Source organism: Rhinolophus sinicus, linkage group LG15 (assembly GCF_036562045.2).
Source record: "Rhinolophus sinicus isolate RSC01 linkage group LG15, ASM3656204v1, whole genome shotgun sequence".
NCBI lineage: Eukaryota > Metazoa > Chordata > Mammalia > Chiroptera > Rhinolophidae > Rhinolophus > Rhinolophus sinicus.
The window spans coordinates 31,514,109-31,528,135 of record NC_133764.1 but is presented as its reverse complement, the minus strand read 5'-3'; the positions used below and the strand labels follow the sequence as shown (position 1 = coordinate 31,528,135).

At 34.9% G+C, this 14,027-nt stretch overlaps 1 protein-coding gene across 3 annotated transcripts in view; it reads left to right on the top strand.

Moving 5' to 3' along the window:
- ABCA8 (ATP binding cassette subfamily A member 8) overlaps window positions 1–14,027 on the top strand; it is a 66,119-nt gene that overhangs the window by 30,957 nt on the left and 21,135 nt on the right. For all 3 annotated transcript variants that reach the window (XM_019732845.2, XM_019732846.2, XM_074319432.1), the window contains exons 17-21: window positions 2,268–2,407; window positions 5,822–5,941; window positions 8,472–8,670; window positions 10,188–10,354; window positions 13,419–13,552. In XM_019732845.2, the coding sequence (XP_019588404.2) occupies window positions 2,268–2,407; window positions 5,822–5,941; window positions 8,472–8,670; window positions 10,188–10,354; window positions 13,419–13,552 (760 nt within the window). The remainder of the gene's footprint in view (window positions 1–2,267; window positions 2,408–5,821; window positions 5,942–8,471; window positions 8,671–10,187; window positions 10,355–13,418; window positions 13,553–14,027) is intronic.

The window sequence follows — 14,027 nt, the reverse complement described above, 5'->3', positions numbered from 1 at the left end:
TGGATACTTTTAACTTCGAAGTCTAGTATCCAAATCCATATTTTAAATTACTTTTTAATTTATACATGAATCGGTCAGTTTTTCTAAAGTACATCTCTGATTTACATCATCTACACTTTAAAAAGAAAGAAGAAACATGACAACAAGACAAAGCAAAAAAAAAACAAACAAAAACTCCAGTAGTTCCACTTTACCCACCAGAGTCCAAACTCCATAGCCCAAACTCCATGATAAGGTGGAGTGGCCCACCCTCTCATGACTCCCATGTCTAATTTGCCCTTACTCGATTCAATACCGTCTAGGTACAATGAAATACTCATTGTTCCTTGCACATACCCATCATGGCTTACAGTTCTCATTGTTTGAGGTTATTTCCTGAGACTGGCAAGGTTTTTTGAGCCTATTTTTGACCTGTTGAAGTCCTAAAGGGTTATTTGAATGCTACCTCGGGTAGCTTTTATCAATCTTACATCTCTGTGTATTATTGTCCCACTGTTTTGATTGCTTAAGACACTTTGTTGTATTCTCTTTTGGGAAATTCAATAAACTCTCTAAAACTCAGTTTTCTCACTTATAAAGTAGGAGTAATAATGCTAGTTACAAGTAAAGGTTACAGAAAAAATCAATGAGATGCTGACCAGCCTATTGCCTGGCAACATAACACGTTCTCAACGTAAAAAATGCTAGTCAGGATCTCTGACCAATTCATGGGTCTCCCGGATAATAATTTGTGTAATTGCTTTATTTCTTTTCCTAAATCAGGGTCAGTAAACTATGACCCATGGCCAAATCCAACCCTTGTACTGTTTTTGTAAATCCAGTTTGATTGGAGCACAGCCCCTCCCACTTTTTTAGGTATTGGCCATGGCTGCTTCCACATAATAATGGCAGGCAGTGTTGAGTAGTTGCAACAGAGATCTAATGGCTCACAAAGCCTAAAATATTTACTGTCTAGCCATTTACAGAAAAAGTTTGCTGATGACCCTCTTCCAAGCGATAAGCCTGTACGCTCATACAGCCCTCTAGTGCCCACCACAAGTTCTCGTAAGTGGCCAAGAAATATTTCTTGAATTATTTTTAACTCAGGAGACAGCATCATTATGGAGAACAACAATTATATTTTTGTTTCATTCCCTCAATGGATTTTACTGCTTCTAAATAAGGCCTCTATCCTTGTATGTTCATAATACCTTGTGAGTAAGAAGAATAATTTTGACTCAAGCATTTGACAAATAAAATGGCTACCGTTTTTAAGGGCTTGCTAAGTACAGATATCACCAGTACTTACTTCTTAGAACCCCAGATGTTAGCAATCATTATTCCATTGCACGAATGAGGAAACTGTTCAGATAGTTTAAATAACACATTTTAAATGGCAAACCAAGTTTCGAAGTCAAGTCATTGCCAGCATTTTATCTACTGTATCCTTCATAACTTTGACTAACAGTTTTGTTTCTTTTTCTACGTTAGTGTTTTTAAATGGGTACTTATTTTCTCAGTGATGCTTTGTTCTTTGTCAAAGTTCTGGTGTTAGCACTACAAAAAAAGCAAAATTAGTGATCCACCAACCCAAACACACATTTATCCCTAATTTGTTTCTATCTATAACCCCATTTCCTCATAGCACTAACCCCTATTGGTAATTATTGTATTTCTCTGTTTCTTCACTTGTTTTCTTTCCATCTCTCCCTTTAGTCATTAGACTCCATGAGAGCAGGACAATGCTGTTTTATTCCATCGCACCCACAGCACTTAGCGTAATTTTTGTCACATACTAGAGAAATAACACATTTGCAATGGATGACTAAACTGAATAACCGAATGACTAAATTGGATAACTGAATCTGTTTTGTGCCTATGCCTATCAAAAGCCCCTTGTTCTTTCCTAATACAACAATCCCATTGAGCCAATGTAAACTCCCTTCGAAAAATCTTCAACGTGTTCCATCTTGTAGAGTCCTGACTTTGCTGGGTTGTGTCCCTGGCATGCCTACTCTGTAGCTTTCTCCCCTTAAAGACCTGAGTCAGTATTGACCTTCTCTGGGCATCATTCCTGAACAGCCTGACCCATAATTCTGATTAGCTCATTCTTTGATTTCCCCTATCACATTTATATAATCTAATTTTTTTGTCCTCTTATTTCATGTTCGGATTACCTATCTCTTGCACTAGATTTTAATTGATTTTTCTTTATCCCATAGAGACTAGTCATTTTCTTCATGCTGTTGGAGATGATGTCAAATAACATATATTTTTTTGGACCCCAGTTTGCAGTTGAATGAAATGTGTGTTCAGGAAAAAATAACATCACTTGTTAAACAGCACATCCCTGATGCCAAATTATCGGCAGAAAGTGAAGGAAAACTTGTCTATACATTGCCCTTAGAAAGAACAAATAGATTTCCAGGTAATGTACATGAACACCACAAAATGAAATACATAAATAATGTTCAGAATAATATTAATGATTATTGTTACTAACATTTATTGAGAGCCTAGCATGTCTTCAGATATTTGAAACATGATACAAATAATTGTATAATAACTGATTATTTTATCTACAGTGGAAAATATTATATTCCAATTATTGCATTATAATGTCTAGGCAATTTAGGGAGTTTTTTTAGTCCTTCATTCCCTTTGTAGTGTGTAACAGTATGTTCTAGTACTCATAACCATGCCTAAACACAAATGGTTAAAAACCTTTGGCTTCACCATTATGTTAAACAATCCCATAATATGGCTGGTTCTTCTCTTAACAAGACTTTTGTGATAACTTTGGATTTTTCAGGCTAGCACATTAAGAGTTTACTTTACGACAGCTGTTATAAATTCTCTGTCAGGTAAATCATATAGCTCCATTTCATGAGGGTCAATTTCTGGAGATTTATCTTGTTCCTTTGTTTGGAACATCGTTGGCTGACGGGTTTTCATTTTCCTTGACTGTCTGGGTTGATGTCTGCACATTAGATAAAGCGGGCACCTCTCCCAGTTTGCATAGTCTGGCTTTGTAAGGGAGAAGGCCCCCACCCATCAACCTGGTCAGAGATTCTGATCTTTTGCTCTGTCAACTCGTTTGCTCCCCAGGGAGAAACAGGCAGCTGTGAATTTTGTCAGGCCTCTGCTGAGCCAGGGCGGTGAGCTATGGCATTGTGCGACCTGGAATAACCAAGATTGTGTGGGATTGGCAGAGTGACAGATACATAGATAGAACAGTATGGAGAATTGAGAAATAGACCCACACAAATATGCCCAACTGATTTTTAACAAAGGTGGAAAAGCAATTTGATAGAGAAAAGATAGCCTTTTCAACAAAGGTTGCTGGGACAAGTACATCCATAGGCATAAAAATGAACATTTACTTAAGTCTTATATCTTATATAGAAATTAATTAGATATAAATCCTGGGCTTAAATATATGCTATGAAACCATAAATATTTTTGAAAATAAATTGGAGAAAATATGTATCTCCTAGGATATATGACTAGGCAAAGAGACCTTAGACTTGACACCAAAATCATAATCCATAAAAGGAAAAAAATTATAAATTGTACTTCATCAAAATTAGAAACTTTGCTTTGTGAAAGATCCTGTTAAGAGGATAAAAACAAAACAAGCTACAGACGGTCAGAAAGAATTTTCTAAACTGTGTGTCTCATAAAGGTATCCAAAGTGTATAAAGAACACTGAAAACTTAGCTATAAAAAACACAAAACCCAACTGGAAATTGGGCAAAAGATATAGGAGACATTTCACTGGAGAAGATACACAGATGGCAAACAAGCATATGAAAATATGTCCAATATCGTGTGTCGTTAGGGAAATCCAAATTAAAACCACTATGAGATATCACTAAATACTTATTAGAATAGCTAAAAAGTTTTTTTAAACAGTCATAACATAAAATTCTGGCTAGTATGTGGAGAAAACCCATCACTCCTGCATTGCTAGTGGGAAAATAAACTGGCATAGCTACTCTGGAAAACAGTTTGCAGTTTCTTTAAAACAGTAAACCTGCAGCTACCATAGAACCAAATAATTGCACTGCTGGGCATGTATCCTTAATATATGAAAACATGTTCGTGCAAAGACCTGTACCTAAATGTTCACAACAACTTTATCTGGAACACACAAAAACTGACACAACCCAGATGCCCTGTAATGAGTGAACGGTTAAATAAATTGTATGTCTGTAACGTGCAACACCACTCAGTAATAAAAAGCAGGAGGCTAATGACTGGTATTTGCAACAACCTAGATGAGTATTCAAAGAATTAGGCTCAGTGGAAAAAGCCAATTCTAAAAGGTTGCACACTGTAGGGTTCAATTTATGTACCATTCTTGAAATAACAAAATTGTGAACATGGAGAACAGATAAATAGCGGCCATGGGTTAGGAGGAGATGGGGTCAGGAGAGATACGGGTGTGGCTGTAAAAGGGGTACCGTGATCCTTGTGGTGATGGAAACTTCTCTGTCTTGGTTGTATTCATGTCACTATCCTGGCTGTGATATTGTACTGTGGCTTTTTAAGATGTTACCATTGGGGGAAACTGAGTAAAGTATACAGATCTCTCTGTATTATTTTTTTTACAACTGCATGTGGATCTAAAATTATCTCAAAATAAAGAGTTTAATTAGAAAAGGGAAAAAGTTTACTAATTACGTTTAGCAGTCAGAGGCTCTGCTCCCTGGTAATGGGCCACGATGAGGGCCTGCACTGAGTGGTTGAAATAATTAACCTCGCCTTATATGTGGGTCACAAAGACACATAAATTACCCACATATACATTTTATGGTGACAATACAAGTATTCCTTAGAACCATCAGGCAAAGTGTCAATCAAACTCTAATTAATGTGTTTTAATCATACTTGTAATTTAGAATAGTTTGTATAATTTTAGGGAAACGGAAGAATGACATGTAATACGCATTAGCAGTTTGAATCTGACTTTTCTATCTTTCTGTACACAGCGCTATAATCAAGAGAGAAAACTTTTAACTTATCCTTTCGCCCAGGGAGAAACTCAAGGTTGAAGCCTCAGGATTTCCGTAATCATACTAGAATTCAAAACTAGGTTTTCACTTAAGCTTCACTTAATTAACCATTATAATTCACATCCATGTGGGCAGGGACATTGCTCCTTGTTTTAAGAGCAATGACTGATGCAAAAGTATTATTGGTGAATGAACTGAGGAATGAATGGATACAGAATTGCTAAAGAGAATACTATCACAATTTCCTACCATCCCAAGAAACTTCCAAGTCAATTCCTGATTCTCTATTAGATCTTGTGAAGTTTTTCCTTCCATAGTCAAAAGCAGAAATTTTTAAAAAATGATTTATATCCACTCTACTTTATTTGACAGGTATTTTTCTGAACTGAAGAAAATTCTGCACTTGCCAACTAATTCTCAAAAAATTACTTCTATACCGTTTGTTGGCTACAGCACAAATGGCTCCCATTTGTATCTATTTTCTGGAAAAGACTCTTCAATTAATTAGGCTTAGAGTTGAAAAAAATCTGAGGTTCCACTATTAAATTTCAAAAGCAAGTCAGAAGAAAACTAAAATGAAATTTTAATATCAATATAAATTAATATGGATCAAAAGAAGTTAATGTATGAGCTGTAACACAATATAAAATAAAAAATAACATATAGATTTGAAGAATGTTACTTATCATGAAATTTTAGTTTTTAAAATGTCTGACGTATCACGAGCATAATTCATATATTTGAGCATTTAAGTTTGAAAAGTTGTCCTCAGTTCACTTGTGATTTTTGTTGTTTTGATTTGTTACTGTGTATGTGTTCTTTAGCACTTTATGAGGACCTGGATTTCTGCTCTGGCCTGGGCATTGAGAATTATGGTGTTTCCATGACAACCTTGAATGAGGTGTTCCTAAAACTAGAAGGAAAATCAACTATTGATAAACCAGGTAAATAAAATGCATGAAAATTATAGCACAAAGCTTTTCACAACCCCTACTGCAGTATATACTGTGTTTCCCCGAAAATAAGACCTAGCTGGACAATCAGCTCTAATGCGTCTTTTGGAGCAAAAATTAATATAAGACCCGGTCTTATTTAACTATTTAATTATAATATAAGACCGGGTTTTATATAATAATAGAATAGAACAGAACAGAACAGAACAGAACAGAACAGAACAGAACAGAACAGAACAGAACAGAACACTGGGGTTTATATTAATTTTTGCTCTAAAAGACGCATTAGAGCTGATTGTCCAACTAGGCCTTATTTTTGGGAAAACATGGTAATTCAAGAAGACACCATCCAAAGATGTGATTACACAATGTGGGGTTCCATGATTAAGGCTGTGCTTAGACAAGCATATATAAAGGTGAAATACATCCTCGTGACATTTGTTACCTCTACTGCCAGTCTGTCTTGGTACCAAAGATGGACCGTTTCCTTTTATCCAAGGCTCATAGCCCTCGTCTTACCCCTTTTTCCAAGAGCAATTTCAGACAAACACTTACTCTAAATCTGTCTCTTCAACCACTTTGACTAGTCATCTCACTGCACGCTCATCTCCGTGGTTTCTGATGAGAAATCAGCTCTGGACCTTATTGAGGGTCTCTTTGTATGATGAGTTGCTTCACTGCTCTTCCTTTCAATATTCTCTTTTTGTCGTTGGCTTTGATAGTTTGACTATGTCTTAAGGTGTGGACCTCTTTATGTTTATCCTTCTTGGAGTCTGTTGAGCTCCCTACATGTATGGATTAGAGATTTTCATCAAATTTGGGAAGATTTTAACCATTGTTTTTCGACTATGCTTTCTGGGTTCTCTCTACCCTCTCCTTCTGCAACTCCCATTATTGTTTGTGGTAGTATATGTTAGTGTGCTTAATGGTGTCTCACATTTTTCTGAGACTGCATTTTTTCGACATTTTTTTCTTTCTGTTTCTTAGACTTAATAATCTCAATTTATCTACTGTCATGTTTACTAATCATCTCTTGTGTCAGATGAAATCTGTTGAGCTTTTATTTTTCAGCTAATTTTTTTCAGTTATTGTACTTTCCAAATCCAAAATTTTTATTTGGTTATATTAAATAATTTTTACATCTTTGATGATATGCCCATATTGCAGAGACATTATTGTCATACTTGATGATTTACAAGCATACTATTCAATGAAATACTTGTGGATTTCCTATTATTGTGACTGACATTAAAACACTTAGTGTAGTCATAAAACATAACCTATGACTTAAATAACCAAATAAATTTTTTGAGACTTGTTGAACCAACATTTCTTCTATGTTGGTGGATATTTCTTGTCCATTTAAAAACATGTATACATACATACATATATACATATAAATGCATATATTTGTGTTTATTGAAATATATACACATAGACTATATATTTATAGAACTTCAGTTGTGTGGAGAGTTGTATAAATATCACTTTGGTCAAGTTGAATGATAGAGTTGTTCAAATAGTCTACGGCCCTGATTTTTTTTTCCTATATTTTCTGTCAATTACAAGTGAGGGATAAACTCTCCAACTGTAATTCTACATGTGTCTAATTTTGTCTTTTCCTCCTTTCAGTTAGGTAAGTTTTTACTCCATGTGCTTTGAATCTCTGTTATTAAACTCATACACATTTAGGATTAGCATGTCTTCTTGATTAATTGCCTTCATTATCATTATGAAAGGTCCCTTTTAAACCCTGGTAATCACAGTTACCTGAAGTAATTGCAGTTATCCTAATGCTAAAGTTGTCTAATATTAATACAGCTGCTTTCATTTTAATATGAGCTATCCTTTGGCAATTTTTGTAATCCATGATTGATAGAAACAAATTGTGTCAGGTTTTGATCGTGCTATGTGGAAATGTCTTTATTTTGTATTTTTCTTTAGTAATTAGAGGATACTTTTGTTAGACATAGAATTCTATAAGGAAATAGAATTCTAAGTTGCTAGGCGTTTGCCTTTTAGTGTGGGATGTCATTTCATTTTCTTCTAGACTCCATTTATTCTGATCTGCTGCTAGCCACTGTCCATCTAACTCTTCTCCTATATGTAATGTGTCCTTTTTTCTAGCTGTTTTCAAGATTTTTTTCTTTATCACTGGGTAACAAGAATTTGTAGTTTTATAGTTATTTTTTAAAATAGTGTTTGAGGGTTCTTCAAATTTTGGGATCAATGAGTTAATATTTTATATCAATTTTGGAAAAATTTTTTTCTCAATATTTTTTCCTCTGTCTCATTCCCTTTCACCTCTCTTTTTGGGACTCCAGTTATACTGTTGTTAGTTATTTGATATTGTCACACAGATCTCCGATACTCCGTTTAGGTTTTTCATTCTTTATTTTTCTTTGTGTTAGAAATTGGATAATTTCTACCTGCCTGTCTTCAAAGTCACAGACACCTTCTTTTCTTGTGTTCAGACTGTTTTTAAGCCCAACAAATAAACTCCTCATTTTGTGTTTTGCAGATGTTCCCACTTTGGGAGAAGTACCAGCAGAAAGAGCTGAAGACACAGAAAGTCTTGTTGAGATGGAAGAAGTTCTCTCTTCACTTAATGAGATGAGAGACATAGTAGGTGGCATGGCTCTGTGGAGACAGCAAATCTGTGCAATTGCAAGGGTTCGCTTGTTAAAGTTAAAGCACGAAAGAAAAGCTCTTTTATCACTGTGAGTAGCAGAATGTCATAGGTTTCGTTCAGTCAGTGCATTCAAAAACAAATTTAAGGTCTAAAAACAAGAGAAAACAAACAAAAAATAAATTTCTGTATCTACAAAACTGGGTAAAGGATAATACTCGGTCTAGTTCATGGTCCCTGTGGTTATCTATTAGGAGACTAGCAGGTGGAACTTACTATGTTTCTGAGCCAATTTTAGGGAAAATGTTAAAGTAATGTAATATTCACTCTCTTTCAAAGTTTCTACTATGATAGATGATAGAAACATTGGGATACAGAATTTTTGCCCAGTGTGCATATGCCATACTTTGTTTTAGATGCTGTATAGTTATGCTACTGACTCGTCCCTGGAAGTCCTGACTTTCCCATTAAATCCAACTTGCTCTTACCCAGATGTCATGACTTCCCTCCAGCCCTCTTAAGTGATGGTAGCTCATGTTCCACCCTTAGAGTGTGCATAATAGGCACTATCCCTGCTCTGAAGAGTCATATCACCTCTGATGAGCACCTTGGTATCCATAGTACTTTGGCTGTTCATCAGCTCCTTGTGTATGAGTACGTTGATTAAGCATCAAAGAAATAGGAGGCTTGGCACATAATAGAATCTCAATAAATACTTGTTCAATAAATAAATATTGAGAATTCATTGAGAACCTGTGACAAGATTAGCATGATTTAAGAAACATCCTTTGGAAATGTAATGGCTCTGTTCGATGTCAGAGGGATAGTGGATGGGGGGAGGGGGGTTCACACAGTGTGAGGGATATAAATGATAAACGTCTAAGTATCACTTTGTCTTGTGCACCTGAAACTAATAAAAAAATTTTAAAAAGAAAATCTAAAAAAATCATGCAAAAAAAAAGAAACATCCTTAATATTAATCTGCCAGCACTGTATAACAGTGTCTTCAGAGATGCTGGTTATTATAGCAAGTATACCGATAAGATGTAATATTGTAAAATTAGAAATTAGGAATACAGAAAGATTTCAAAGTAAGATATAACAAAAGTGTAATAAAAATTTTCAACTTATTTAAAATGGATAATATAGGAGAATGACGTGTAAACAATAATTGAAAATTTGAGCCGGGAGACTAAAGAAATCATGTAGTCACCAAGAGAAATAGAGACTATGTGAAGAGGCTTGGACATGAAAAAAAATTGAGCATAAAGTGTTGATGAATTAACCAGCAGAAAAGGAGAGCATCACACTGGAATCCCAGTAGAGAGGCAGAATTTGGACATAGAGTTACAGGACACATATCTCATGAAATTGTGTAGGATATCTAATGGCCAGAAAGCAACAAGAGAAATGAACAAAGGCTAAATCTGCATTTTACTATCTCTCATTTAGAGATAGGAAAAGGACAAAGTGCTCAAGAAATGAGTCTTAGCTCTATATGTTTAATTTTCATACTCTCCTGATCTCATTAAATTATAACCTGCTCAGAGAATTTTCAAAGTTTAGGGAATGACAATGTATTGACATTGGCAATTTTCTTCTGTGTAGGCTGTTGATTCTAGGAGTTGGATTTTTCCCTGTTCTTTTGGAGTACATCATCTTGAAAATATATCAAAGTAGTTACACTTGGGAACTTTCTCCTCATTTATACTTCCTTGCTCCTGGACAACAACCACACGATCCTCTCACTCAATTATTAATCATCAATAAAACAGGTAAAAATGTGGTGAATTTCCAAATATGTTCATTATTCAGAGCATTACTTAGAAAACGTAAATCTGAGAGAGAAACATGAGCTTTTGATTCCTTTTTTTTAAATTTTTTTATTGGGGAATCTTGGGGAACAGTGTGATTTTCCATGGCCCATCAGCTCCAAGTCATTGTCCTTCAATCTAGCGTCAGAGGGCGCAGCCCACCATCCAATGCGGGAATTGAACTGGCAACCCTGTTGTTACTAAGAGCTTGCGTTCTAACCAACTGAGCCATCTGGTCACCCTTGACTTCTTTAGCATGTGTTCAAAACAGTTTATAAGGCTTGGGGATGATGACTACAAGCCCTAAAATGGAGCAGGAATTAGAAATAAATTATCTGGTGGCAGTTTGAAAATGAAAGAGTTTGCACCCCCAAAAAAACATTCTAACATCTTGAGATATCGTAATTCTCACTACACTTCATTTGAGAATATTTTCATCTCAAAAAAGAAATTCCATACTCATTAGTCATCATTCTTATTTACTCTGCCCTCAGCTCTGATCAATCACAAATTCACTTTCTATTTCTATGGATTCACTACTCTGGACATTTAATATAAGTAGATTCATACAATGTCTGATCTTTCCTGACTGACTCCTTTCACTTAACATGATGTTTTCAAGGTTCATCTACATTGTAGTATGTGTCAGGACTTCATTTTTTAAATTCTTGAATACTATTCTATCATATGGATATACCACATTTTATTATTCATCAGAGGATGGATATTTGAATTTTTCTTTCAATAATTGGCTACTATAATTAATACTTCTATCAGCATCCATGGACAAGTTTTTATGTGAATATATTTTTTCTTCATTTCTTTGGGATATAAAGCTAGGAGTAGAATTGTTGGGTTATATGGTGACTATGTTTAATCTTTTGATGAACTACCAAACTATTTTTTAAAGTGACTGCACCAATTTACATTTACACTGGTATTTTGTGAGGGTTCCAATTTCTACATATCTTTGCCAACACTGTTGTTTTCTGCTTTTTATCATACCCCTCCTACTCTCTGTCAAATAGTATCTTGTGATTCGATTTGCACTTTTCTAATGGTTAATGGTGTTGAACATCTTTTCATGAGCTTACTGACCAGTTTTGTATCTTCTTTGGAGAAATATATTTTATTTTCATTTTTAATAAATGAATTATATTTTTTAAATTGAATTCTAAGTGTTCTCTACATATTCTAGATACATGTTTCTTATCAGATACAGTAGATCCTCATTATTTGTAGATGATGTGTTTGCAAACTTACCTACTCACTAAAATGTATTTGTAACCCCAAAACCAAGACTTGTGGCACTTTTGTGGTCATTGACAGATGTGCTCAGAGGTATGAAAATTTTGTGTCACTGATAGCATGCATTTCCAGCTGAGGTAGAACAATGCGATACTCTGTCTTCTTGCCTCAGCTCTAACACTGTTTATAAGTATCTCATACCATAAACAAATATCCTTTCTGTAGTCTTTTTAGTGCCTCATTTTTCACATTTTTCTTAGTGATTTTGCTGTTTAAAATAGCTCATACATGTGTGAGGAAGTGCTACCCAGCATTCCTAAATCAGGGAGGCCATGATGTACCTTACAGAGAAAATATGTGTGTTAGATAAGCTTCAATCAGGCATGAGTTACAGTGATATTTGGCTGTGAGGTCAATGTTAATGAATCAACAATACATATACGAAACATATATAAAATAAAGCAATGTATTGATTGCTTAAAGAAACTGTCGAGGCCAGAGGCTCACAGGAACCTAATCCTGTGTTTCCTCTAGGAGCAATGGTTCAGTATTCACTAATTTAGTATTTGTGGTGACTTCCTAGAAGTGAATCCATAACTACTGTGAATAACAAGAATCCACCCTAATGTTTCGCAGATATTTTCTCACCCTGTAGATTGTCTTTTCACTTTGTTATTGGTGTCCTTTGAAGCATAATCTTTTAATTTTATGGAGTCTTACTTAATTTTGTCCTTGCCTGTGCTTTTGATGACATCTTTAAGTAGGCTTTGCCTAACTCAAGATCACGAAGATTTACTCCCATATTTTTCTCTCAGGTTTTTATACATTTAGTTCTTACATTTAGGTCTATGATCCATTTTGAGCTAACTTGTGTATGTGGTGTGAGGAAGGGATGCAACTTTAATATATACCCAGTTATCTTCCTGGGAGGGACAGACCACCAAACTTTCTCATTCCCTTCAGCCTCATGTTGCAGAAGCTTGACACCAGGCAAGAGTTGCTGAGAGGTCTGGAGTTCTCTTCTTCCATCCATCCCCTACTTATAAAGTGGAAGCTCTAATCTAGAGGCAAGAGGCCAAAAATAGTGGTGCCCAGTTCTTCCCAGGAAGATACTGCACCCCTCAGCTGGGCTTGAGGAGGAAGGATCCCCGAGTTCTTGGTTACACCCATTACCAGTGGAACTTCTGTTATGCTCATCAAGGAAGGGAAGTGAAGGTGTAGGTATTTGCCACAATTTCTTAGTGTTTTTATATAGATTCAATAGATTTTATTAAACTTTTTTTTTTCATTTTCTATATGCCCCCAAGACAATCAAAAGATTTTAACTTGTTGGGTTTTTAGTAATTTTTACAAGTTATATTTTGTTTTTTCCTGGGGAGAAGTTCCATGGAGCTCTTAACATGGCCATTAATAAGTTGTCTTCCTGTCTCAAGAAATATTTTGAAAATCAATTATTAATCTAGTAGTAGTGAAGTGAGATTTAGCAGATTTGTTGGTTAATTAGAGATTATCCACATCATTAAAACCTTATTGTTATGGCCACTCATTGAAAGATTCTAGAAAAAAGTCTATTTCAAATGCACCATATGGCAATAACGATAAGTTAATAAATATATTATAAAGTCCATAAGATGTGAGTAGAGTTTTAATTTACAGTAGCATGCATGTGTCACATTACAGTAGGTATCACATAAGGACGTTGATGTTAATTTCACGGCACAACTTGACATCAATCTTCCTAGTTTTGTGATACTTAATATACTTAACTACAATTTAGGGGCAAGCATTGATGACTTTATACATTCTGTGGAGCGTCAGAACATAGCGTTGGAAGTGGATGTATTTGGAACTAGCAGTGGCTTAGATGATCCATCTTATAATGGAGCCATCATTGTGTCTGGTGATTCAAAGGTATGCCGGTCTCTTATTTCGTAGATTTTCCTAAAGGTGGAGAAAGCTAATATACTATCAGTATACTCAGGTTTCCAATTTAGGAAACAAAATGAGAAACATATATTACTTTCATTTATTACTTAGTGAATTCCAGTCATTAATATGATAAATAATTCGTATATAAATCATTAGCTACCAACACAAACTGTGTGCATTAGCAAAATAAATACTATCCAATACTCACTGCCAAGTACATATTTAAGTCCAAAGAATTCATATTTCTTCCCAAGGAATTTTCTAATACATATATGCTGAATCTTATGTTTTATTCTTAAACAATAATAACAGTTGATTCTAACCTTAAGCCAGACACTTGCTGTCCTGAAAATCAGATATAGTTTATGTACATGTTTTGGTTTACTTACACAGTGTTTGCTTTGATTATTTGACACCATTTGAAAAACATGACTTTTTAATTAAACTATTGTATTTT